Source organism: Rousettus aegyptiacus, unplaced genomic scaffold (assembly GCF_014176215.1).
Source record: "Rousettus aegyptiacus isolate mRouAeg1 unplaced genomic scaffold, mRouAeg1.p scaffold_m13_p_17, whole genome shotgun sequence".
NCBI lineage: Eukaryota > Metazoa > Chordata > Mammalia > Chiroptera > Pteropodidae > Rousettus > Rousettus aegyptiacus.
In genome coordinates, this window is record NW_023416292.1 from 23,802,501 (window position 1) to 23,828,317 (window position 25,817).

General features: G+C 49.1%; 5 protein-coding genes, 5 non-coding genes and 1 pseudogene across 10 annotated transcripts; 6 read left to right on the top strand and 5 right to left on the bottom strand.

The window, feature by feature from the left end:
* The first annotated feature begins 925 nt into the window (after positions 1–925).
* On the top strand, positions 926–999 carry TRNAI-AAU. Its single transcript has one exon. It is a non-coding gene; the product is annotated as a tRNA-Ile (tRNA).
* A 2,517-nt stretch (positions 1,000–3,516) lies between these two features.
* TRNAT-AGU lies at positions 3,517–3,590 on the bottom strand. Its single transcript has one exon. It is a non-coding gene; the product is annotated as a tRNA-Thr (tRNA).
* Positions 3,591–5,707: 2,117 nt separating this feature from the next.
* Positions 5,708–5,780, top strand: TRNAV-UAC. The gene has a single exon. It is a non-coding gene; the product is annotated as a tRNA-Val (tRNA).
* A 2,416-nt stretch (positions 5,781–8,196) lies between these two features.
* Positions 8,197–9,208, bottom strand: LOC107504407 (histone H2A type 1-H). Its single transcript, XM_016133574.2, is given in 1 exon segment — positions 8,197–9,208. A coding segment is annotated over 1 exon segment (387 nt). The 5' UTR covers positions 9,194–9,208; the 3' UTR covers positions 8,197–8,806.
* Positions 9,209–9,464: 256 nt separating this feature from the next.
* LOC107504498 (histone H2B type 1-K) lies at positions 9,465–17,717 on the top strand. The gene is made up of 2 exons (XM_016133743.2): positions 9,465–9,900; positions 17,170–17,717. Exon 1 carries the CDS (start codon positions 9,491–9,493, stop codon positions 9,869–9,871), a length of 381 nt encoding a protein of 126 aa, XP_015989229.1. The 5' UTR covers positions 9,465–9,490; the 3' UTR covers positions 9,872–9,900; positions 17,170–17,717.
* Positions 13,353–13,741, bottom strand: LOC107504539 (histone H4). Its single transcript, XM_016133814.2, has one exon. The coding sequence runs from the start codon at positions 13,718–13,720 to the stop codon at positions 13,409–13,411; it is 312 nt and encodes a 103-aa protein (XP_015989300.1). The 5' UTR covers positions 13,721–13,741; the 3' UTR covers positions 13,353–13,408.
* Positions 15,787–16,452, bottom strand: LOC107504229 (histone H2A type 1). The gene has a single exon (XM_016133336.2). It carries the CDS (start codon positions 16,435–16,437, stop codon positions 16,045–16,047), a length of 393 nt encoding a protein of 130 aa, XP_015988822.1. The 5' UTR covers positions 16,438–16,452; the 3' UTR covers positions 15,787–16,044.
* Positions 16,698–17,717, top strand: LOC107504510 (histone H2B type 1-K). The gene has a single exon (XM_016133761.2). The coding sequence runs from the start codon at positions 16,760–16,762 to the stop codon at positions 17,138–17,140; it is 381 nt and encodes a 126-aa protein (XP_015989247.1). The 5' UTR covers positions 16,698–16,759; the 3' UTR covers positions 17,141–17,717.
* Positions 17,718–21,049: 3,332 nt separating this feature from the next.
* TRNAS-GCU lies at positions 21,050–21,131 on the bottom strand. The gene has a single exon. It is a non-coding gene; the product is annotated as a tRNA-Ser (tRNA).
* Positions 21,132–23,918: 2,787 nt separating this feature from the next.
* On the top strand, positions 23,919–23,991 carry TRNAA-AGC. The gene has a single exon. It is a non-coding gene; the product is annotated as a tRNA-Ala (tRNA).
* Positions 23,992–25,195: 1,204 nt separating this feature from the next.
* On the top strand, positions 25,196–25,314 carry LOC118613136 (annotated as a pseudogene).
* The last annotated feature ends 503 nt before the right edge of the window (positions 25,315–25,817 follow it).

The following is a 25,817-nucleotide window of genomic DNA, read 5'->3' on the forward strand; positions in this document are numbered from 1 at the left end:
GAAACGAAGGGAGGGTGCCAACACAGGCTGTTCCGTTTAAGCGGATGCGCGCGACGTGGGAGCTGGGGGCCCGGACAGGCCGCTTTCCGTCGCATGCAGCGTAAGCGCTTCAGGTCGTGTCCGCACTGCCACGACTGTGTATATTGCGCCCGTTAACTTCAGCTGCAACGAAGTGTGGAAAGGTAGAGAAGAGGCGGGAGGGTCGCGGGGCCCCACAGAGACGCGAGGGCGGAGGCGACGCAGGAATCCGCGCCGGGCCGGCGTCTCGCGGGCGGACGCGGGTCTGCAGGTGGGTGAGGCGCAGCGCGGGGCGACGGCCTCCGCCTCCTTCCCCGGAGGGCGCGCCCGGGCCTCGGCTCCTCGGCTCCTCGAGACCCCGGCGTCCCGCTCCTCCCAGACGACCGCCCTGACTCGGGGTCCCAGCTCGCGGATTGGGGTCCTGGATCTTCGAGGCGGGAAGGGGTCGCAGGCTGCACAGGCGGATCGCGCGGTCTTCGGGCGCCGCGGGCCCGCCGCACTCGGGCGCCACCGCGTGTCGGACGCCGGAGCTGCCGCGCCGGACCCGAGAGCGCGCGCGCAGCCGGGCGCCCTGACTGCGGCTGCGGGGTCCGGTCGCGGGGACCGGTCGCGGGGCCCGCGGGGCTGCCGAGGCGGCGCGGTGCAGGGCGGGTCCTCGTTTGCCCGCGCGGGGACGTCCACCCACGCCTTCTCGGTCAGCTCGAGAAAAATAAAATTGTCTCGGGAGAAGCACTTTCATTTGTGACAGTAGCCGGGATTGGTTTTTTCCCTTTACGGAAAAAAAGATTTCTTAATCGTTTGTAAAAAAAAAAAAAAAAAAAAAAGAAGAAGAAGAAGAAGAAAAGAAAGCGTTGATTTTAGTTGGACACGACTTTAAAAGAGGTAACTAGGGGTGTCCTTCCCGAGTGGCCGGTTAGCTCAGTTGGTTAGAGCGTGGTGCTAATAACGCCAAGGTCGCGGGTTCGATCCCCGTACGGGCCACGGTGGGCGGTGCTCTTTTTATTCCTGTCGCTATCACCGTGGAAACTGTTAACATCCGAACACAGAGACGGAAAGCAGATTTAGGCATCCAAGGGCAGAGATGAAGTCTCGTTAGTGTGAACTTCGTTGTTTAGATTCTAGCTGACAGAGTCTGAAGTTGTCTCTTCTGCAGGAGGGGAGAGAAGGGGCCTCTAAATTTTTGTCCCGCTTCTGAGCAAACAGGGGAGGGCAGGGAGCTTTTGTTCTTCTCAACTGCCATCTCTCACAATAATCCTCACGCCGAAGTGGCATCTTGTGGGGTCGCCTAATCTGCTACCCTTCATGGCCATTCCTTCGCTCACATTTCTTTGGAGGTGGAGGGGGAGGACTGACACGAACGATCGAGGACGATGAAGACACGTTTACAGCGAGGCATGCACGGGTTTCAGGCTGAGTGCAGGACCGCGTGCGCTAACTGAAAATACGGTGACTCTGGCGGGACGCCAGCCATAACCCAGCACCTAGGCCAGTGCTACGCAGGGTCCATTTCCGCTTATGAACCACGACGTCACTTACGACTCAAGAAAGTGATCATCTGTTTGTGATTCCCCTAAGTGCCATTGAGCTCCACTTTCTCCCCTTTCACTGAGTATCTTCCACTGATGCATAAATATGACAGTTCTTAGGGGTTGTATGTAACCAAAATGGTGAGAGTGTAAATTTTGCCAGTGCTCTCTTCCTTGTTTTTGAAAACAAAAATGAGTCTGAAGCCAAACCGAGTGTCACGGCTTGTTAATCCTTTGCCTGGTACCGGCAACCAAATTCTGTCATTTAGCTCTGTTAAAGAGGAACAACAGGCCCCAATGCAGTCACTGGAGCTGAACCACCAAAACGAAGGCCTGAGCCCTCTGCAATTTCAGCCTCTCCCGGGACTGGAATCTCTTATCAGTCTGGGATTTCCTGATGGGCACTAGTGAGGTCATCTGCCTTCTCCTAAGGGACGGTTATGTCGCCTGACATAACCCACTCTTTCAATGTCCCTGTTCCGCCCTCATTCCACCTTTGTATTTACTAGGTGAGATGCTGCCCGATTCATGAATTGTTCAATAAAGCCAATTAGATCTTTAAATCGACTGGATTGAATTTTCATTTTTTTAACTGCTAAAAATGTTGGCTGTCACAGGTTAAGAGATCTGAGACTGAACTTTCCAAAACAGAATCTGAAATGTTGCTGCGAGGTGACTTTTGCTCAGCTCATCTCGTAGTCTTACTAACCACCAGCAGAACCATCGGTTCCTTTTTATTTTTCTTCTGCAATTAAATGTATTGGGGTGACATTGATTAATGCATTGTATGAGTTCAAGCGTACAATTCTATAATGCATTATCTACACGTTGCATTGTGTCCTCACCGTCCAAATTCTGGTCTCCCTCTGGCACCATTTGGTTGACCCCCCTTTACCCTCTTTGGCCACCCCCAAACCCCATTTCTTCTGTTGTCTGTGTCTCTGAGTTTGTTCGTTTTGTTTATTCATTTGTTACTTAGGTTTTACATCCCACATACAAGGGAAATTATATGGTTCTTGTCCCTTTCCTTCCGACTTATTTCACTTAGAATGTTACTCTCCAGATACATTCATGTTGTTGAAAATGGTAAGATTTCACTTTTTTATGGCCAAGTAATATACATGTGTGTACCACATCGTCTTAGTCTAATCATCTACTGAAGGACACTTAGGTTGTTTCCATGACTTGGCCACTTTAAATAATGCTGCAATGAACGTAAGGGTTCACACATCTTCACATATAAATATATTCAAAGTTTTGGGGATACCTAGAAGAAGGATTGCTGCATCATGTGGTAATTCTATTAAAATCTGAAGGAACCTCCATCCTGTTTTCCACAGTGGCTGCGCTGATTTACATTCCCAGCAGCAGTGTATGGGGGTTCCTTGTCCCCCACATTTTCTTCAACATTTGTTACTTGTCCTGTTGTTAATAGCCATTCTAACAGGTGTGCGGTGGCATCTCACTGTGGTTTTGACTTGCATTTCCTAATAGCTAGTGAAGTTGAGCATCTTTTCAAATCTCTGTTGGCCGTTCGTTTGTCTTCTTGGGAGAAGTGTCTGTCTAGGTCCTCTGCTCATTTTAAAATTAGATTTTTTTTTTATTGTTGTTGTCGAGTTGTATGAAATTTTTAAACATATATTTTGGATATTAGGCCCTTATTAAAGGTATTGTTGGCAAATATCTTCTCCCGTTTACACGGTTGCCTTTTTTTTATCATTGATGGTTTCTTTGCTGTGCAGAAGCTCTTTAGTTTGATGTAGTCTCATTCACTTATTTTTACTTTTCCCTTGCCTTTGAAACCCATGGCTTTCTATCAACTACAGAAACCTTGTTTGTTTCTCCCTTCATGCCAGTCTCTCATATTGTATTGCAATTATATGGCAGGATACCCTCCACAATTAGAATAACAATTCGATACAGGGTTACCTCAGCACAGATCCAACTATAGAAAATACAAAACCAAACAATAAGGCCCCGCTGGGATTCGAACCCAGGATCTCCTGTTTACTAGACAGGCGCTTTGACCAGCTAAGCCACAGGGCCCCCTTTAGTAAGAATGTTCTGTTATATCATATTTATAAGTTTTTTGGGTCAAATGTAGCAATTTGCCAAAATCTTGATTTTTGTGACAGAAAGAACCCGTTTCTGTTTCTGAACTAATCCTAAAGCAGAAACATCAATATTTAAAAAAATGCATTCTTCACTCAAGTTTTTAAAAAATGATTGTAAATGGAAGTGAATGAAATTTCTATTTCATGGTGACTGTCTCCCTCTAGAGGAAATATTGAATATTGCAACACATTTTAACTGTTAATTAGGTAAGTCTGTCCACAAATATTGAGCCACTACTACTTTAGTTCAGATAATTTTCTAGGTGTTGGAGATAGAACAGGGAATAAGCCAGACAACTTCTATAAAATGTGTGTGCTAGAGAGAGTTAAAGAAAGCACGTTTTAAAAATTTGCCCCCACCCCCAAGCACAGAAGGGGGGATATAATAATCAATTCTCTTACCACCAGGTGACAGCCCATGGTGTCACCTTCTGAGCTACTCATGGCCCATGAGCAGGACACCCATGCTCCAATCGTATCTAACCTGCACAAGAAAGCAAACCAGGATGAGGACAAATAGACGCAGAGGAGGTTCACAGCCGCCCACCCCCAGCTCGCCCAAACCAGGAGCAGCCAGGCCCTCTCTTTCAAGGACAATTCGGGCCTAGCCCATCTGCTGCCCGGCGGGGGTTGGGCAGGATGCACCGTTGATCAGGCATAGCCTTCTTCTGCTCAGGGAGCTGCTGGGTTAAAACGACTTGGTCCCTGTCCTCAAGGATCATAAAACCAAGTGGAGGATGTATTTATCCCCTTTGTTCCCATGTCCTGCTGCCATTTCTAATTTGTTTATTGTGTCATTTTGATCATACCTTTCACAAAGTTGACATTTTTGATTTGTGCACATATATTATAAATTTACATAATTGGTATAGTATATATTCTTATGCATTTAAAAAAGCATTATGACTTTAAGATACATCAAAGTTACCCTGGACAAGATAAAGGCTCCTGACTCTTTGCAAAGGCTCTGGAATGCTGGCCCCAGAGTTTGAAGACTCGTGAAACCAATATTGTGTCATGTGGTGGTTTGGGGGGGAAGAGGTAGTGCAGGGGAGGTAAAATTTCCCTTTTACCCTCTTAGGGTCTATATCTGGGCCTAGAATTTAATTGACATAAAACAGATTAATAGGAGAAAAACATACACATTTTATTCATTTTTCCATGTAACCTGGGAGCCATCACAAGAAAAATGAAGAATCAAAGAAGCAGCACTTATACACTAGGTCGGAGCAACGCTGTGAAAACGCGACAAGATCAACAGGTTGGGGCTCCGCAGTGAATTGTGGAAAAGCGACTAGGGAGAGAAGTATTAGTTTTAAAAGGGTTGTTTTTTTTTTTTTGTCCTGATTTCTATCAGCCTCGACTTCCTGTGTCTGGTGATAAGAATGTTACTTCCTCCTAGTACAGTAAGGTACCTTTCACATGGGAATTTAGGAAGAAAAAGGAGGGTCACAATGCCTTTTTTTTTTTTTTTGCATGTTATTTTCAAGTGCCTTAACTCAAAATAATCAGTATATCAGAGGCATATTTTGGAATGGCATGCTCTGAACTGAAAACTTTTTTTTTTTTTTTTTTTTGCCTCCCATCTTAATGCACAAATATCCTAGGTTGCTTTAGCAGTCGCAAGTTAGAGCGCCGCTGACTCTGTTTGTGGAGGTGCGCGTGGTCGGCACCTGTTCCTGGCTGCAGGTTGCACCTGCGCAGCAGTGCGAGGTGCGTGCACAGGGGCGTGGACGCCCAGGCACCGCTCCGTCTGCAGCGCTTGGCACACGGAGAGGCAGACGCTCTGCAGACACAGCCTTTGAGTAAGTGGACTAATATAGATTAGGGTAGAAGTGTTCAAAGGGGCAGTGATCGAGAATGCGGTTTTAGGTCGTTTTTTCTCGTGTGTTTTCAAATGACTCTACTTGAGGATATTTCAAGTTTGTGCACTAGTGAGATGCACGAAAAGTGTAACCTGCCACCAAAAGAACCCCCAGCATCTCCAAGGGGAATAATTATAAACCTTTTCGGGTCTATTTACTCACAAACGCCGGCGCGGGAGCTCGTGGTTCCATGGTGCAGCGGTTAGCACGTCTGCTTTACACGCAGAAGGTCCTGGGTTCGATCCCCAGTGGAACCAGCGCCGCTCGCGCTCCGTTACCGCCGGGAACAGCGGCTACTTTTGCTTCCAATCCCGGCCCGGACGCGTTTGGTGGCAGCGCTGCCGCACTGAAAACGGGACAGTCGACAGGCCGGGCCTGGCGCCGTGAGCCCCGGCCCGCCCCGCGGCATCTCCGTCCTCTCGGGGGTCGCGGCGCCGCCAGCCGGGGCCGGAGAGCTGCAAGCTCAGCCTTGCGTCTCGGCGCCACGGCCGGGTCCCCCACTCACCGGGAGCCAAAGAATTGTCAGGACCCGGTCCCTCTGGGTCAGTGCATCCCTGGTCCCTGTGCTCACCCATGTGAAATGAGCAGAAACGACACACACGAAAGAGAGACCCGAAGCCACGGGGCGCGAGCGAAGCGGGCGGCGGCGGGCGCGGGGACGGGTCGGACCGGCCCGCGGACGCTGGTCCGTGTGCGCTCAGAACCCCCGTCGGGACCGGGGAAGGGTGGCCGCTACTTCAGCCCTAGAGGGGGAGGGGGATTTCGGGAATCGAAGCCGACATCGCCTCTCCGAGACTCCCGGGAAGCTGCCGAAAACGTGACAAAGGGGACAGAAGACTTTTTTGAGCTGTCGCCGTCCGCGGGCCGAGGGCGATGCGGCGCCCTTCGTGTGTTCTCAGAGCACGGCGCTTTGTGGGCGGCATCCGCCCGCCCCGGCCACCGCCCTGCGGAACCCGGGCAGTACAGCTGCTTCTCATGTCCAGCCGCTTCCCGCCGGTTCCCCTGCCCCTGCTAAGGCTCTCTGGATGGAGACCGAAGAGGCTGGAGACAGGGGCGGGAATCTCGCCCAGCCCGAGTGCGCCTCTTGTCCTGGGGCCCTGGTGTGTCCTCTGCAGCTACCAGCCAACGTGTAAGCCTGCCAGTTTTCAGTAGGGCCTCCTTGACGTGCAGATGTCCTGCTACTTAGGCTTTATGACACAGAAGAGCCATCGGCCTGGAGTGATCCAGGCAGACAGAAATACTCTAAAGTTTATCTCTGCCTTAGGGCAGCCCGGCCCACCGTCTGTGTGCATGTAGGTCACACTCCCAGGAGCAACCTCCTTGTCAGGCCCCTCAGAGTGCAGCCACCCTCCCAGGAGCCCGCGGCCTCCCCAGCGGCCAGCACCTCGTTTTCCGCAGGGCCATGTGACCTCTGACCTTCCCGCGCTCACTCCAAACGCAGAAGGGGACTGCAGAGCTGCCGTTCTCTGGAGTATCTGAGATCTTGCTTCCCAGGACATGTTTTCAGTTTTGGATCAAATGAACTCATAAAAATTCTCTACAAGTTTGGATTCTTTAAATCGACGGTACCAACCTAGACTTAATATCTGGTTTAATTGTAGTTCGGCTTCTCTCAGAAACACAGTCTTAACCACCTGGAATGTTCTGGTCAACACCAATGAGGCAACCTGTCACATGGACCCTCTTCACCCTCCATAGGAAGGAGAGGTGACCCATTTGTTAAATCCCTTGAAGTTGTCGCCCTGCAGAAGATGTCCGGCTCAAACACTCCTTGCTTCTCTTTTGCTGGTAGCGCCCTTGTGCCCACTGTCCTGCCTCTGAAACCTCCCGTTTCCGTGCCGCCACTGAGTGCCCTTCCCGTCCTGATTCATGAACTGCTTTAAAAAGCCAATTAGACCTTCGAATGTACTTAGCCAAATTTTGTTCTTCCACAATGCAGATCTGATGAAACTCTCCCACTAAAATCTTTCAACATCTCCCTTTAACAAGCTCGCCCAAGTCTTCACACACCACAGACTAAAGCACATAAGGCCGGGTAGTTAAGCGAGGACAGTTATGTGTGGCTTCTGTGTTGAGGTGGTTAGTGTCCTGATTTGTAGCTTTACTGGTTACAAATTGAGAATCTGATTGAATAACACTCTTTCTTGTCTTACTCAGTGCGGAGTGCTGTGACAAATACCATAGATGGGGGGCTTAAACAACACACATTTATTGCTCACGCTCTGGAGTCCGGGACAGCCGACCAAGACCGAGGTGTAGGCAGATTCACTGTCTGGTGAAGGTCTGCTTCCCGGTTTGCAGGTGTCACCATCTCGCTGTGCGCTCACATGATTTCTTTCCTGTGGGCTCGAAAAAGGGGGGAATGCGCTGGTCACTTCTTCTTATAAGACCACTAATTCCACATGAGGATTCTACACTCCTGACCTCCCGAGAAAGGCCAAATGCCTCCAGGCCTTTGCATTTTCAGGCCCCTCTACTTGCCAGTCTAATTTCTTTTCAATTTATGTAGGTTTCTGACCAGGTAACACCTTTAAAGAGGTTACCTTCACTTACTAATTAAAATAGTAGCCCCATTTTGGTCCATGCTTATCTATTTCCTCAGGTTGCGCACACCTGAGCCAGCGTGCCTGACACCCCTGGCAACACACATCCCCGGGTGTGTTTTGGGGCCTCCTCACCTGGGAACCCCGGGGGCAGGTTTCCTGGGCTTTCACCGTGCTATCCCGAGTTGATACAAGAATGCATGAAATGAGCGTGTGTATTCCGAAGTGTACAAGTATGAGACTCAGACACTTCCGTATACTTTAAATTAATGCATCTAATTCTCACTGAACTTTAGGCCTAAAGAAAATGCAAATGCAAACCAAGAATAGAATTTTAAGAACTTGACCATTAGAACTAGATGACCTAATCAGGCTTTTATTTTCCAGGACCTTCTCTGTACTGAGAATTGTTACATTTATTTTTGAATATCAGTGCAACTTGAGAACACCACAATGGGTTACCTTGGAAATTATAAAGTGGGTTCAGTAACTTGCCGGCCTGATTTCATCAGGGAGTTCTCATCAAGGGGGTTCTGGACACACTGGCCGCTGTTCCTCGGCAGGTCATCCTTTAAGGGCAGACTATTTTCAAGACCAGAGCTGTTCCACACCCTCTCTGGAGGCGAAAAGCACTTCCTAACAGAGATCACCATAAAATTAAAAAGTGGGCTGTGTGCCAGCTTTCTGGCAGGGTAGGTGGCTCTGAAAAGAGCCTTTGTCTTCCGCGTCCCTAAACTCGCTCATTTGGCCTTGTGATGGCTCTCGGTCTTCTTGGGCAGCAGCACGGCCTGGATGTTGGGCAGCACGCCGCCCTGCGCGATCGTCACCTTGCCCAGCAGCTTGTTGAGCTCCTAGTCGTTGCGGATGGCCAGCTGCAGGTGGCGCGGGATGATGCGCGTCTTCTTGTTGTCGCGCGCCGCGTTGCCCGCCAGCTCCAGGATCTCGGCCGTCAGGTACTCCAGCACGGCCGCCAGGTACACGGGCGCGCCGGCGCCCACGCGCTCGGCGTAGTTGCTCTTGCGGAGCAGGCGGTGCACGCGGCCCACGGGGAACTGCAGCCCGGCCCGTGAGGAGCGCGTCTTGGCCTTGGCGCGCGCCTTGCCGCCCTGCTTCCCGCGGCCCGACATGCCGAGCTGAGAATTTCACTGAGTAAATCGAGGGCAGGGGTGGAGCATCTTAGGAACCTTTTTGGGCGCGAAAATGGCAGCTTCACCCTGAACAGTGTAAATGCAAATTTGGGATTCCTGCGTTCTGATTGGGCAGGGCTAATTTTTTGACGTTACACTCAACAGCCTCCAATCAGATACAGGACTTTACTTTATCACCTTATTTGCATGCGAGGTTCTATATAAAAAGGACACGCCGTGCCCTGCTCACACTGTTTCCTTGAATCTTTTGTCTCCGCGTTTCCTGTCCTCCCGACCATGCCCGAGCCCGCCAAGTCGGCGCCCGCCCCGAAGAAGGGCTCCAAGAAGGCGGTGACCAAAGCGCAGAAGAAGGACGGCAAGAAGCGCAAGCGCAGCCGCAAGGAGAGCTACTCGGTGTACGTGTACAAGGTGCTGAAGCAGGTGCACCCCGACACGGGCATCTCGTCCAAGGCCATGGGCATCATGAACTCGTTCGTCAACGACATCTTCGAGCGCATCGCGGGCGAGGCGTCGCGCCTGGCGCACTACAACAAGCGCTCGACCATCACGTCGCGGGAGATCCAGACGGCCGTGCGCCTGCTCCTGCCCGGGGAGCTGGCCAAGCACGCCGTGTCCGAGGGCACCAAGGCCGTCACCAAGTACACCAGCGCCAAGTAAGTGCCTGTGCAGGCACCTCTAACCCAAAGGCTCTTTTCAGAGCCACTAAGTTGTCAGCATTAGAGCTGTGGACACGTCGTGCGCCTATGCCTTGACACGGGCGATGACTTCGAGGTGGTCATGAGAATTCCAGCACACTGGGTAAAACCTGAGCTGGTGACCGTCTTTAGCTAGAAGGAACCCGGATGTCCTTACAAGCGCCTCTAATACAATCACATGGTTGCTAAAACGACAAGGCATGTTCAAGGGTGTGAGTGTGTGTGTGCACAGTAGTTCCTGGCTCTGCCATGAAAGCGGCCCCTGCAGCTGAGTGCTTCTCGAGTGGCTTCCTGCTTAAACTCTAAGAGCCGGCGTGTTACACATCCTTTTCCTCCATCTCAGTTATGTTTATTTGCCAGTAAGTCTGGCCTACAGTCACTTTTCAAGTGCCAGCCTATTGGCTCTGCAGTTACCCCGTCTATTTAGGTGGTATGACTATTAGAAGAATTTTGTTTGGGGGCAGGGAGCGGCTTTAAGTTGGCATGATGATACACTTTCTTTTAAAACAAATTTTGGTGTCCCCAGCCCATTTTGGGGTCTGGACAGTGTCAGACCACCAGGGAGGGATGAAGGATGCCAGGCAAAAGTGAGAAGCATGGCTCTTCTCCTGAGCAGAGAATATGAGTATTCACGAAAAGAGATCAAGTGCCCGAGTTCCTAGTGTTTAAATTCAGGTAAATCTATGAGGCTGGAGAGAAAACACAGGTGGTTTAATGGGGGGGGCGGCGGAGATGAGGGCAGTTCAGTAAGAGCCAGAATCTTGTTCGGCCTCTGAGTGTGAGGCAGCTGTTTAAAAGCCTGCACGTTTCCCTATTTTAGGAGAGGACATCGATCTGAGCTTGATGGCCCCTCTCACGGTTTAACGCTGTGCTCTCCAGAGAAAGGAAACGTCCATGTGGATGCAGTGAGAATAAAAGCGACTTCCTAGGCTCACGACCTGAGCGATCGTAGAAGCGATCGGAGCGATAGAATCAGACTGGATAGCCACAGGCGGATCTCGTGCCCTTCCTGACGCAGTTGCCAGAATCCTCCATTTCAGGACCAGGAGCACTCCCTGCCCACTCTGTGATGGCCTCTCTGTAGACTGAGAGACTGGTGAAGAGCATCGCAGGTTTGGGCTGGAGCCTGTAACGTAGCTGTGACCTGGTTATTTGACTAGGCTGTCAGTGCCTCTATTTTGCCATTTTAAAATCAGGACACTAAACGCATCTCATATGAATATGACATGAGATAATCCCTGCAAAGCATTTAGCACAAATTTGAGTAAACTTTCAGTGTATCTTAGGCATGATGTCCTCTTCACTCTTTTGTCTGTCATAGTGCCTTGCAAATGTTTGTCATTCTGCTAATTATTCTTACTATGAGAATAGGAAGATTTATCTGTTACCAGCTTTTTCAGAAAAGCCTTACTACTTCAAGTCAAATATGAAACATTTTGTCCACTGATGCCCGCAGGTTTCTGAGGAATTGAAGAAAAGGGAAATAAATCCTATATCAAAAAGCGTTTGCAAACTGAGAAATATAAATAGAACATTACTAAAATTAATTTTTGTGCATCTAAAGATATCAATAACATTTAAGAACAAAGCAAACCAGAAGATAACAGACTATGTTCTTGCCTGCTGACAAGATATTAAAAGCTAAAATATATAAAGAATACTTACAAATCATAAATAAATCTCAGGAAGTAAAAAAAAATAATGGACAAATTATATGAAGAGGCTGTTCCCAGAGGGAACGGATGGAAAGAGTACTCCCCAACAGCCAAAATATCCCATGAAATAGCAACTATACTGTAATCAGAGAAATGTAACTTAAATACACAGAGACACCATTTAGCAAATCCTTAGACTGGCAAAAACTGTAGTCCATCCAACATCTGCAAAATGTTGAAGACAAAGTAACAAGCACTCAATACTGGGGGAATATGAGAGTGTAAAATAAAAAAACACAACTTGGAAAACAGATTGCTCATTTCTCTTCATGTCGAATATGCACATGGCCTATTACCAGCAGCTCCCTGCCTGGATCTGTAAGCAGAGAAAACACTCAGCTGTGTACGATGTCTGTCGCGGCGCCATTTGCGATGGGGGGTGAGAATAAATAAATTTAAATTTTCAACAGAAATGAATATTTAAGTGATGTACCATTGGCACACTACAAAACATAACAAAAATAAATGCGTTACACGTTTCAACGTGATTAACTTCAAAAACAAATGTACAAAAACAAGCGTTTCATAAAGATAGGTTCAAAAATATATTCAAGTTTTTAAAACGTGTGGAATGGTGCTATATACTGTTTAGGGGTATATGCGTCCAAAGTTAAAAAAGAGCAAACATGGAAATAGCAAACACCAAAGTCAGGACATTGGTGAATTTCAAGGTGTGCCGTGGAGACCGGACGTACGGAGTGATTAACCGCATTTGAATTAATTAAAGTGGTAACATTTAATTTAAGTGGTATTCCTTAATTTCTTAAGTTGTATGGTTTCAGTAGCACCTTTTGTGTACCTGATAAGTATTTAAAGTAGTACCCAAGGGCAGATGTAGGAAAGGAAGTACGTATATTAGAAAGATTCTGAATACAGCCCCGAATGTGCTCTAGTGGTTTGTAAACAAAAGTATAAATGGAGCCACTTTAAAAAGGAGCCAGAGCTGCCATCCCAGGGCAGCTGCCGAGTGTCTTAGGCCTCAATAGTTGGAACGCATTGGCAAAGTAACCACGGGACTGGGTGCAGGGGAACATGGTGTCCCAAAGGACTGTTTGCAAAGATAACAAGTGGGCACATATCGAATTGGACTTACCGCCACCTGACTGAAAATTAAAACCACTGCTGGAGTCAGCCTCACTCTTAGATTTCCGGACCGTGCCTACTTGTATCGAATTGCCCCTTCCCTTTGTCATACACACCCCTGGCCTTTGTCTCCGGGTCGCAACGCTTGGGCTCTCTGTCCACCCTCACTGCTGCCCGAACAGCGTTTCTTATCGCTATGACGCAAAGGCGTGTTTGCCCCTCACTTAAAAAGGCTTTTTTACTAACCAGTTAACTGTAAAGATGCATGTTTTCCAAGGTGGCAGAGGAGCGCTCGGCCACACTGCGAGCCTGAAACGGCTTTTCTCAGGGTGTTTCATAGGACACGCAGGGCTTTGCTGACGTCCGGCGGGGCGGTGACGGGGGACTGGGGTGCCGGGAGGCCGCCTCCAGGTACAGGCGCCACGCAGGCCCGGCCAAGGAGCGGGCAGCACCAACCACAGCCGGAAAGTGGGGGTAAGAGCACCCAGGCCGGCCTGGACAAACCTGGCCAGTGGACGAGTGATGTACCCCGGGTATACCCTCAGTTGGAAACATGGAATTACTAACCTAGCAAACTGCTCCAAATTCTCGACAACGGCTCCAGCTAAACACTTGATAACACCTAAGCTCTTTAAATGAAAACTTGGGGGCCCTGAAAAGGGCCTTTGGTTTTGCTGCAGAAAGCGAGCTGGGGTTCGGACTCAGCCCCCGAAGCCGTAGAGAGTGCGGCCCTGGCGCTTAAGCGCGTACACCACGTCCATGGCCGTGACCGTCTTGCGCTTGGCGTGCTCCGTGTAGGTGACGGCGTCCCGGATCACGTTCTCCAGGAAGACCTTGAGCACCCCGCGGGTCTCCTCGTAGATGAGCCCGGAGATGCGCTTGACGCCGCCGCGCCGCGCCAGGCGCCGGATGGCGGGCTTGGTGATGCCCTGGATGTTGTCGCGCAGCACCTTGCGGTGGCGCTTGGCGCCGCCCTTGCCGAGACCCTTCCCGCCTTTACCCCGACCAGACATGATGCTGGAGGACAGAGAGCAGAACTGCTGGGTGGGGAGCCACAGCTCCGCTTTATAGGCGGTCACGGCGGACCGGAGTGAAAACCTCAGGAGCTGCAGCCGGAAGTCACTCTGGGTTGCAGACCTAAAGGCGGAACCGGCCGGGACTGCTTGCTCCTTTGTTCTCTTTCAGTCATTTCTTTTTAACGCTTAGCTCTTATTCTATTTTTGCCCCCTTTCTCTTTTAATGCGTTTCGTGCCTCATCCTCATCAAACAGCGACACTTTAATAACATAAAACCAAAGAGAAGAAAACATTTTTTTCTCTCTATATATACATGTATTTTCTTTAACAGTATTTGCACACTACGATTTTGCATTGTTTTTCTCAATATACAGGGAGAGGAAATACGAGCTGCGTACCAAGTTCCCCGAAATAGAACAAGATGGACGAATAGAGAATTTTAAGGTCTTCCAGTACATTACGAAGGATTTTACTTCATTGCGCCCATTTCTTTTAGTACAAAGGTAAAAACCGTGTTAAATCTATGCATTAGAATACATTTATATTTGAAATACTTTGTCCTCCTATCCTAAAAATTACTAAATCCCTCCACCAACCTAGTTATGTATCTCAACAGTGTGTTTTCTAGATAACATCTTAAAAAATCAAAAAGAACTTTCTTTAATTACAAAGGCAATTAATTTCAAAGTGGTGTACAAATAGAAAACTTAAATGCAAGGGAAATAAAGTATTTTTGTTTTTAATTCTATTTCTCCAACATTAACTGGAATACATTTTATACTCTTCACTACTTTAAAAATCAGTAAAATTCCCACCAACCGGTAGCCCTCCCTCCAATCTGATTTCATGAGTTTTTGCCTAGAAAGTAGTGAAACAAGGTTGGCAATGGGTGGACATCTGGAAAGTTCGTCAGACTCTTTGTGGTTCCTGAAATTGAGGTTTCTATTTTTCTATAAACATGCAATTTTATAAAAATGTAATGGTAGTTGAGCTGGTTTCTAATGTACTAAATGGCTTAATATATTAAGATATACTTAGTTAAAATCAAGGTATTTTCCTTGTGTCTTCACATTCTTTTACAGTTGAAGGGAGACAGAAATTGCCACCCCACACTGCCCCTCTTTGACTGGAGGGTTATTTTGAGCTGATTATTTTGGGGAAACAGCAGATATAAGAGAAATCTCTGAAAAAAAAAGTAGAAGTTGCTTTTTGTAAGAGACATTTACATCTGTAAGGAACGTCTCCATTAATAAATGTCTCCCTCTTATCCCAACCCTCCTCCACCTGGAAGAGGGGACCACTCACTGGAGAATCTCATCAAGAGGAGGTATCTGCTCAATCTGTAAACAAAACCTACCCTGTTCATCTCCCTTTTCCTGGTATCCTGTCATAATTGCCCTCCATTTGCCCACTCCATCCCTTTCTTCCTCTTGTCTGGCTGAAGATGGTAAATACGGTGGAGGCTAGGGTCATTTATGGGAGCTCACTCAGTTTTCCTGAGTATGTCATGTATACCTCTCCTACACAGCCAGTGCACACGCAATTCGTCAACAAAGTTTTAGTCACATTTGCAAAATACATCCTAAACCTAACCCCTACACCTAACCGTTGTCTATCCTGCAAGTGAGGCCAGGCCACCATTACCTCTCAAAAAGACCACTGCAATACCTTCCTAATTAACATCTTTACTTCTAAAGTTTCACCAAAATTAATTGCTTTAGTGAACTTTCAAAGAAATGTAAATCAGGATATACCATTCCTTTGTTCAAAGCTCGTAGACTGGATATTTAGAATAATTTGCAATGTTCAGATGACAAAAACCTTGTGGCCATAAAGCCATAAAGGATTGACCTGTTTAAAACAGATCTCCCCTAGGCCTAGTGGGAGCTGGGCTGAATGCAGGTGGTATCCATTAAGATACAAAACAAATCCTTTCAACAGACTGGGGATGGTTTTATTGCCGGGTAGGGCACTAAATCCATTTGCATCTAAATGTTCACCTTTAACCAAGTGTTTTTTTCCATCCTTTCCTCACGGTTTAACCCTGAGGCCAGGGGCACTGATTACCCTAATTACTTGTGACACAAAGTATCTATCCCTTTTACTTGGCCGATGTTAACTTTATTGTAACTTTCAAGTTGATGGTTAGTTTACTGTTTGCGTTAAGTAGCGACACCTACTGACCACCTGCGGTATATCACTTTCGATTAGCTAAAATAATGACCGTGCAGCCCTTTTGGGGAAGGTGTGGGTGGCTCTGAAAAGAGCCTTTGGGGTTAAGTCAAAAGTTGTTAGCTGCAGGCGCTGAAGTTCCAGTTGGTTCACTTGCCCTTGGCCTTGTGGTGGCTCTCGGTCTTCTTGGGCAGCAGCACGGCCTGGATGTTGGGCAGCACGCCGCCCTGCGCGATCGTCACCTTGCCCAGCAGCTTGTTGAGCTCCTCGTCGTTGCGGATGGCCAGCTGCAGGTGGCGCGGGATGATGCGCGTCTTCTTGTTGTCGCGCGCCGCGTTGCCCGCCAGCTCCAGGATCTCGGCCGTCAGGTACTCCAGCACGGCCGCCAGGTACACGGGCGCGCCGGCGCCCACGCGCTCGGCGTAGTTGCCCTTGCGGAGCAGGCGGTGCACGCGGCCCACGGGGAACTGCAGCCCGGCCCGCGACGAGCGCGTCTTGGCCTTGGCGCGCGCCTTGCCGCCCTGCTTCCCGCGGCCCGACATGATGCAGGACGCCGCTCGCCCGACTGAGCTCTGGCTCGGCCGCCCGCAGCCGCGCTCTTTATAGTCGGTGCCGGGCGCGAAAGCGAACGCGCGCCATTGGCCCAGACGCAAGCGCTTTCACCGAAGCCAATGGACTCCTGCGTTCGAAAGACGCCTGATCGACTGGACGACGACGACCGGTGACGTGGCCAGGATTCGCCACCAATCGGACGCGACCTTATTCAGCGCGTCCTTTAAGAGGCTGCGAACCGAGGGCGCCCGCACTCGTCCCACTCGTCCTCGCTGTGGTGGCCCGTGTCGTCCCGCGCGGCTCCTGCCGACCATGCCCGAGCCCGCCAAGTCGGCGCCCGCCCCGAAGAAGGGCTCCAAGAAGGCGGTGACCAAGGCGCAGAAGAAGGACGGCAAGAAGCGCAAGCGCAGCCGCAAGGAGAGCTACTCGGTGTACGTGTACAAGGTGCTGAAGCAGGTGCACCCCGACACGGGCATCTCGTCCAAGGCCATGGGCATCATGAACTCGTTCGTCAACGACATCTTCGAGCGCATCGCGGGCGAGGCGTCGCGCCTGGCGCACTACAACAAGCGCTCGACCATCACGTCGCGGGAGATCCAGACGGCCGTGCGCCTGCTGCTGCCCGGGGAGCTGGCCAAGCACGCCGTGTCCGAGGGCACCAAGGCTGTCACCAAGTACACCAGCGCCAAGTAAGTGCCTGTGCAGGCACCTCTAACCCAAAGGCTCTTTTCAGAGCCACCCACGTTTTCAAAAAAGCGAGCTGCTGCTTGTTTTCCTTCTGCGCTGTGCCTTGCCACTCGTCTTGTCTGCGGAGCAGTCTTGAGAACCTGTCCTATGAGGTCGTGGTAAGCTCGAGCTCCACTAAGGACAGAAGTAACGTTGCCCGCCCCTGTCACAGCTCGGGAACTCCTTTGTGTAAAGAAACAATTTCCTGAGCGTTTCGCTGTCATTTAGGAACTTCCTGCATTTGTAAGAGCTCTGCCATCTGTTCTGATGACTATCAGGGTTAAGTTATGGCGAAAATTTTAGCTCGAAGTGAGTTCAGACACTGGCTCAAAGTGAGTTCAGACACTTGGACGTGCCAAGGTCAGAGTGGGACTCGCGGCCTCATTGGTCCTGGCATACGGGAAGCGCCCAGGTGTGGGCGCTTGATAACGCTGTCAGGTGGTCCATCCGGCCTGTCAGTCTTTTCTCTGATGTTATCTTTTGGAGGATGACCTTTATTGTTTCCTCTCAATTTTCTTTGGAGAGAAAGGGATTTGAGGAATATCACTTAAAGTCTGAGAAACTCCAGATGCTTTGTAATTGGAATACTCCTTTCCCTTTTCCATATATGCACATGATGAAAACATTACAAGACAAAACGCGACTGTTTGGGGTCAAATAAAGGCGAAGAGGCTTGAACATTTATCCCAGTCACTCTTCTGAAATAAAAATCAGTTTCTATTTTAAAGTTCCTTTGATTAGCGAAGGCACTAAAGGGGCAGAAGAATATTAGAAGCAAAGGATTGAAATGGAAAGTTAGAAGAAAAATGGCAAATTTAGCTAGACAAGAGATCTGATTCTCCTTTATAAGGAAAAAAATGTTGTGGATGAAAAAGGGTTCTATGAAAAGTAATTTCACAGAGTGACCTGATCCAACCCCCTCACTGGGCAGGTCACATGGGCAGTCAGGCGAAGGCCTATGGCTTCTTCAGTAAAAGGCTCTCTTGGGTGTAAGCCAGCCCCGCCCATTGTCTGCCTGCATCTAGGTTCACATGGCCGGAAAATGCCTGGAGCAAACCTTGTCAGGTCCCCAGAGCACGACCCCCCGCCCCAGGAGCACGTGGTCTCCCTAGCTGTCTGCACCTGGCTTGCCGCACCTTCATGTGACCTCTGACCTTCCCGCCCTCACTCCAAATGCAGAAGGGGACTGCAGAGCTGCCAGAGAATCTGAGAGTTTGCTCCCAGCGTATGTCATCCGTGAGGCTCAGATAAACTCATAAAAATTCTCTACAGCTCTGGACATTTCTTACATCCACAGCCCTTTAACTTAAATTTGAATAGAAAACATAAGTATGGTCTTACTTTTTTTTCCTTTTAGGAAACAACTCTTTTTCTCCTGAGCACTTTACACAGAAAACACCTACAACCAACGACAGTCCGTAAATAGTGAAAATTCCCATCGCCTAGATTATAGTTTCACAATTTTTTTTTCAAAGAACACACTCCTTTTTGGAGATTCTGGTTAAACGTTATGAATTAAAATAGATTTAAGAGACAGTACAAACAAACGTCATATGTCGATCTAATGGAACCCTAATTCACTCAAAATTATTGTAAAAAAAATCTTTGAGGTGCGTGAGGATATTTTAAAAAGGACTAGACTTTGGGTGATATTACAAACCATTTAAAAATTTTCTTAAGTATGAAAATCTTGTATTTGGTTTGTGTCTTTAGGATATTTGTGAAAACATTCCTGATCGAAATGTGAGGTTTGTGATTTCCTTACACTGACCTCCTGCCCAGCGTAGGCAGGATAATGAAATGATACGGCCAAAACATTGGCAACTGGCGAAGCATGCATGCCAGGCACTCGGAGGGACGTTATTTTCTTTTGTGTACTCTTCGTGTGCATAATCCATTTTCCTCCAAAAGAAAGCCAAAATAATGAAAGTATTTCTCTTGTGGTCAACAAAGGGTGACAGTGAAAGGAATCAAGCGTTGGCACACTGTTGGACCTTTAGGGTAATGCAGCTAAAACGTCGTTTTGATTTATGGTTTCTGTAAGGCAGGCTATTGCTAGAGTTTAATAATCAGATATATAATGACTATTATAAGCAATCCTGCTCCCAGCACAGTCCTCGAGTGCCCAGTGCCCCCATCATAACAAACACGCTCATCAGCTTCCTACACGCCCCTCTGGAATTTCTTTATACCAACACAAATGCATACATGTGGGTTCTCTTCACTTCTTAGCTCAAATGGCCAGCGGTCACACGGTCCCTTTGCAATTCTGTCTCTTGCTTTTCTCGCCATCTAGGTTGGAACCCTTTCCTGTTAGTAAGTAGAGTGGCTGGAACTTCCTGGCAGGGGAACCTGAGCTCGTGGTCCCAGGAGGGGTAACCGTTTTTGCACTGGGAATGCAGATGGCTGCATTACCTCTGAAAACCAGCCTCGTGCTTATCCTTGAGAGGAGATGCCCAGGGGCCGAACTGGTGTGGACAGCCTTGAGGCCAAAGTCCAGTTCCTTCCCTGGGATGTGGACCCCATGCTTTGTGAGGAGGGCGATGAGGTCCTCACGCCCAGCACTCATCCTGTCAACGAGGCCTTTGACTGTGATCTCATACTTGGGCCACACTCTCTGCCTTTCCTCTCCCCGCTCACCACCATTTCTTTTCACAATATGTCTCAAGATCCAACACGCTCAATATTTTACCTGTTCGCATGCTTGTCTTCACCATACCCCTCCCCCCACCGGAATGTAAGTCCATCAACAGCTGTATTTTTCCTTTTCTTTTCTTTCCTTTTTTGCTCTATTTCGATCACCGATGTATTTCCCGGCTTCTAGAGCAGTGCCCGGCACGGAGCATATCTCTGAATAAATGAGCAAAGGGCTATTCCTTGGTTCCCCTGTTGCCAAATGGGGGGACTCCCAAAGGACTTCCTCCTTCACTGGACGGTCCGAACATCGGAGGCAGTGTCACCCTCCTCGCCGTTCTCAGGACCACCTCCAGGGGACAGAACACAGCAAAAGTGCTCGGATGTCATTTCCAAAATCAGCTTATAAGAGATGGTGGCTTCTGTCGCGCTCCTGCCCCCTCTGGCCCTTCCTACTTTCTCTGACGAAGCAGCCATGTCATGAGATGCGCCGGGGGGAACCCCAATGACAAGAAAGCGAGCAATGCCTTCGGATGGCAGCTGGTAGAGATGCAGGTCCTCAGTCTAAGTCTACAGGAAAATGGGTCCGGAAAAGCCGCATCAGTGGCCTGGGGGTTCATCCTTCCTCAGTGCAGACTTGGGATCCCAGAAGCCCCTACCCAGGCCTTTGCAGCCCTGTGAGGGGGCCTGGGCCAGAGGACCCAGTAAAGCCACGCCTAGAATCCTGAGCCACAGAAATTGGAGGATAATAAAGGTTGTTTTATACGAACAATAAATAAGTTGTGGTATATTCATACTGACACACTACACAGAAATGGAAATGGATAAAATACATCTATGGCAGCAATAATAAAATGTACAGAATTTTATGAATGAAAAAGTTAAAAAAGTAAAAATGTATGTTTCTATTTATATGAAGTTCGGATATAGGTAAATGATGGTGTTTAGGAATGCAAAACTTGGTGATAAATAAGGAAGAAAATTCAAGTGATAAAAGTAAAGCTTAAGTTGGAGACTACCTTGGGGGAGGGGGACAAGAAAACCCTCGTTCTACTTCCTGACCTATGACAAGGTCAGCCTCACCTGCTCGCTCAAGTCAGAGGAAAGAGAGAAAGGGAGAAAGAAGCTACAGCAGCTTAAAACGGGGCAGGTGCCCCAGACCCAAACAACAGCACAGGGAAGACACCAAGACTCCCAAGTGGGGCTTCACGCCCGAAAGACCGGCGACTCTTTGCTGTCAGCCGACGAGGGTGGGATTCGAACCCACGCGTGCAGAGCACAATGGATTAGCAGTCCATCGCCTTAACCACTCGGCCACCTCGTCCCCAAGACCCCATCGCTGGGAGCACGTATTTCTAGGCGTTGTTCTCCGGAACTCACGGGACATCATGGGGGGAGAGGCCCTGGGATGTGCCTGGGAGACATCTGGGGACGTGGGGACAAGGGGCCCCTTCTTTCTTTCCACACCATGGACGAGAACAGGGCCGGGGGTGGAGGGAGCAGCAAGGAAGCTGCCGGGACGCGATGGAAATACGCGCGCCACGCCTTCGCCCCTTCCTCGCGGCCTGGTTGCTCTTGGGCGACAGAGGCCCAGGGTCCCCTCCGAGTCCGGGGAGCGGGAGCACCCAGACTCCTGACTCGTGGTGAGGAAGCACTTCTATAAACAGGCCGGGGGGCTGCGGGGCGACGCCCCCTCGGTGCTGCAGGGGCCCTGCGCTCGCGAGCTCGCGTCCGGGCACCGCGTGCGAGGGCCCGTGAGCTCTGAGCCCCTAAATGCCTGTGTGCTTCTGGGCTGGCTTCCAGGGGTCAGGCTGCCCACTTCCCCTCCGTTTTCCGAGGGGCGCTGAGACCGTGAAACTCACCAGCGAGAAAACGATTCGGTGGGGGGCGGGGGAGGGAAGCTGTTTCAGCTGCCTTTTGGATTTAAATATTTTAAAAAATGTATAATTAAAAAAAGTTGCAAAGATATATTTATGGCAACAAGTTTATTCTTGTGTGTGGTGTGAAAAATAGATCTAACTTATTTTTTCCAAATTTCCAATGTAATTGACCAAAAAACTATCATCAAAACCTTTTACTCAATGATTTGAAATACCACTTTCATCATATACTAGCTTTCTATATGTAGTTGTCCGAGGACACCGCGTCCTTATCCAGGCTGTTCTACCTGCCTGAATCATTGTCTCCCCACAAGACGTGGCCTCCATCAGGTTCCAGGTCACATAATTCCTGGATGAGGAGCCCCCAGTCTCCTTCCCGACACCTGCGCGCCCAGGGGTCAAAGTGTTAGCTCCACCGCCACAAAATGGGCAACCACCTCCCCTGCGCTGCGACATTTTGAGTGCTTGTGGACAAAACGGCAAAGGGCACAGCCCCGTCTGTACCCCTGAGATCTCCAAATGGTCACCCGCTGTGAGAAACCACCTGAGATCCACTTCCCATACCTGCGACCTCGTCTCCTCCTTTGGGCCTGCCGATTGCCTTCCTGATATTAATCATGCAGCGAACACCGAGACACCCACGATTGGCTCAGCTCCCTTCTGTGCGTGGGCGCTGGACACATTCAAGCGGAGGGAACAAAATCTCTCCTTTAAGTGAGGTTCCTGCCCTGCTAGAAAACAGGCGAAACCCATGACATGCGCAAGGCAGTTGAGCTAAAGGCTGTAGGGGTAACTGCCTCAGCCACTCAGCCTTTAAAGTTCCCCTGCCACGCCCCCAGGCTCTGTCTCAGGGAAAGCACAGGGCTGCCCCTCGCTCCCTGAAGCACATGAATAGATGCTCAATGTCACTAATGGTTAACAGTAAATCAAAACCACAATGAGGTACCACCATCTCATACCCGTTAGGATGGCTTTTTTTTTTTTTTTTCAATAAGAAACAAAGAGCCCCAGAGACAAAACGTGATCGGTGTTACAGGCGGAGCTAGTTCTGGGCCACGACGGTGAGACGGGGCTGTCCAGAGGCAGAGGCTCGCATGCAAAGCAGCACAGCTACTGAGCGAGCCTCTGCGCGGGCTGTGCCAGTGGATGCGCAGGCGTGTGAACAGGCCCTAGACCGAGACCCAGGACCAGCCGGCGCCCTGGGCCCCCCGGCCGCTGTCTCCTGGCGCCGGCTCTGATTCCAGCACTCGGTGCTCTTTGAACATCGCCATGGAGTGTACTTTTGCACTGTTCTGAAAGTGACCACTCCTGGTTCTCGTGTTTCTTCCAAGTGATTCCTGAGCGGTGGTGGCGGGCGGGGGTGGGGGGCGCTGGCGGCGGTGGCGGGTGACCGTACCCGGCTCCGGAGCCGAACCTCGCCAACCGCTGCTCTGTCCCGCGCACGCACTGCACCCGGGGTGCGGCCCATTCCGGGCTGGGTAGATTGTGGGGCAGCAGGGAGAGGGGACAGATGCGCCCCAGGGGGCGACAGTTCTGACGTTGACGTTTTGAGCCCGGCGAGCGTTAGCCCAGAGCTCTGGGACTCCGGCAGGACGCACAGGGCCCGGGAGGCGCGGCTGCGCGGACCTCCACCCAGCGGCGCTGCGCGGGGCGGTCCAGGTGAGTCCGCCTGGCGGCCGGGCCGGGGCTGCCTCGGCTGCGGAAGGCAGCGGTCGGGGCCGGCCGGTCAGGGGCAGGCTGAGACGGCAGTCTGGGCGCCTCTGTCCCTTGTGGTAGGAGCAGTGCCAGGACCAGGGAGAAGGCAGCTGGTCTCTTTCCCAGCGCCGTCCAGAATCATCTGCTGCTCGCTGGCCCACGAGGCAGCGTGTGTGCTGTGCCGTGTCCGGCGCTGCCTGTCGCACAGGTGAGGGGGACAGGCGCGTGGGGCATCGCGGGCGCTGCGCTCTCCCCCCGCATCTCCGCTCGGCACGCGAGCATCTGCCCCCACCCCGAGCAGTGGGAGTTTTCATTTAAGTCGCGTGTACTATTTCCGGTGGCCCTCTGTGTCTTCGGCGCGGGGCACCCTTGCTTTCTTTATTAAGACTTTCTTAGAGAGGATGCGCTGTCGGTGCTGGCTCGCTGTTAACGGCCTGGACTTTCCTTGTGTCCTGAGCCACCTGAAGCGGTGGACAACGGGGACCGCACATCTGCTCATAAATGAGAAATTGGAGGGGAAAAGCCTCACAGGAGTCGGGGAATTAGCTCAGATGGTAGAGCGCTCGCTTAGCATGCGAGAGGTGGCGGGATCGACGCCCGCATTCTCCAGGTTTTGCTATGCCGACCTTTGGATTTTAGGTGGCACCCTCACAGCCCCTGACCCCGTGAAGTAAACGACAAGACCTGGCACGTTTCGAACGCAGCAGTGGTTTTGCCATTCTTTCGGATTTTGACCAATGCGCATGGACAACACAAGGCTGCCAATGGCTCCAAGCTCAGTATATTTAGAGCTACCAATTTATAATTTGTTTTCTGTTTCTTCAGAGGAGCTGTGATCCCTCAGGAAGGAGTTATTGTTTTTCTCCGCAGCTTGGCCCTGAACCGACACAGTCCTAGAAAGAGCAAAACGCATAACCCACCATTCAAGAAGCTCAGAAAACCTCAAGCAGAGCAAACCCCAAAACATCCACATCCAGACATATTACAATCAAACTGCTAAAAAGCAAAGAAAAGAGAGAACCATGAAAGCTGCCAGATGAAAAGAAAAGGGGAACCAAAATTTGTATGTTTGGGGATTTCTCACCAGAAACTAGAGATGCTAGAAAGAAATAGAAGACAATTTTTCAAGTGCTGAGCTGAAAGCAATTAATCACCAGTCTGAAACTTTATGTATAGCAAAAATATCTTTCAGACCTAATGGTGAAAAACCTCTCATTTGAAGGTAATCTAAGAAAATTCGTGGGTACTGGGACAGCTAAAAAAGAATTAGCAAAGATTTTAAACTGAAGAAAAATGGTAACAGAAGGAAATTTAGAACATCAGGAATGAAGAAACAATAGCAGAAACAGGAAATATCTAGGCAAATATGGTAATAGATTACTGGGCTCTGAAGATCTTTGAAGTAAACTTGATGATTATAAGCAAATTTTATAACTATGAGTGACGAGTTTTCATTGTATCTGGATGTACTATATACATAACACAAAGAAAGAACCTAAACGGTGATGAGATTTCTATATTCAACATGAATAGTTTAATATCGACTCTAAAATACACTGTAAATATTAAGCACTTACAATGCTAATACCTAGACCACTTACTAAACATTGTACAAGACAGAGCAAAATAAACAATATATTAATATAGAATGTTAAATATGTTTTTAAAAGCCAAAGGGAAGTAGGAAGACAGAGGAATGAAAAACAGAGGCAACAATTTATAAAGTATAAAATGATAGGTCTATATACAAACATATTCATAAGAACATTAAATGTAAAATCACCTAAACACATTAATTACAAAGTAGAGGTTGGTCCATGGTCATGCTACCCTGAGCAAGCCTGGTCCAGTCTGATCTCAGAAGCTAAGCAGGGTTGGGCCTGGTTAGTACTTGGATAGGAGACCGCCTAGGACAACCAGGTGCCGTAGGTGTAAAAAATAAAATTAAATTAAAAAATAAGGGATTTGACAAGGTCCTTGCAATCTGTGAGGTCAACCAAGGGCTGACTCACCTAAAAAAAAAAAATTAGAAATTAGGAAAAAAAGTAGAGATCATTAGAATGTATTAAAAACAAACTATACTCAAACATGTACTGACTATAAGGAAACCTACCTCAAGTATATTGGCTTAGGTAGAGTAAAAGTAAAGAGTAAGGAAAGTTAAACCATGCAAGCACCAAGGGGGTAAAAAAAAAAAAACTGAATTGGACAAGTTAATATGAGACAAAGTAGATTTCAAAGCAAAAATAATTTCCAGGTAGAGAGAGAGATGTTACAAAATTGCAGGGCGACTGTTCACCAGAGAGATGTGACTGTCCTAGATGTGCACTCTCAAACGTAGAGCTCCAAAACTCACGAACAAAAGCTGATGAACCAGGAGAAAAAAAAAAAGAAAAATCCACAATTATAGTTGCCGATGTTGACACTTTGTAGAT

Excerpts from the sequence above, each read along its gene's own strand:
- LOC107504229 (XM_016133336.2), bottom strand. The coding sequence starts at position 16,437 with ATGTCGGGCCGCGGGAAGCAGGGCGGCAAGGCGCGCGCCAAGGCCAAG.
- LOC107504498 (XM_016133743.2), top strand. The coding sequence starts at position 9,491 with ATGCCCGAGCCCGCCAAGTCGGCGCCCGCCCCGAAGAAGGGCTCCAAG.
- LOC107504510 (XM_016133761.2), top strand. The coding sequence starts at position 16,760 with ATGCCCGAGCCCGCCAAGTCGGCGCCCGCCCCGAAGAAGGGCTCCAAG.
- LOC107504539 (XM_016133814.2), bottom strand. The coding sequence starts at position 13,720 with ATGTCTGGTCGGGGTAAAGGCGGGAAGGGTCTCGGCAAGGGCGGCGCC.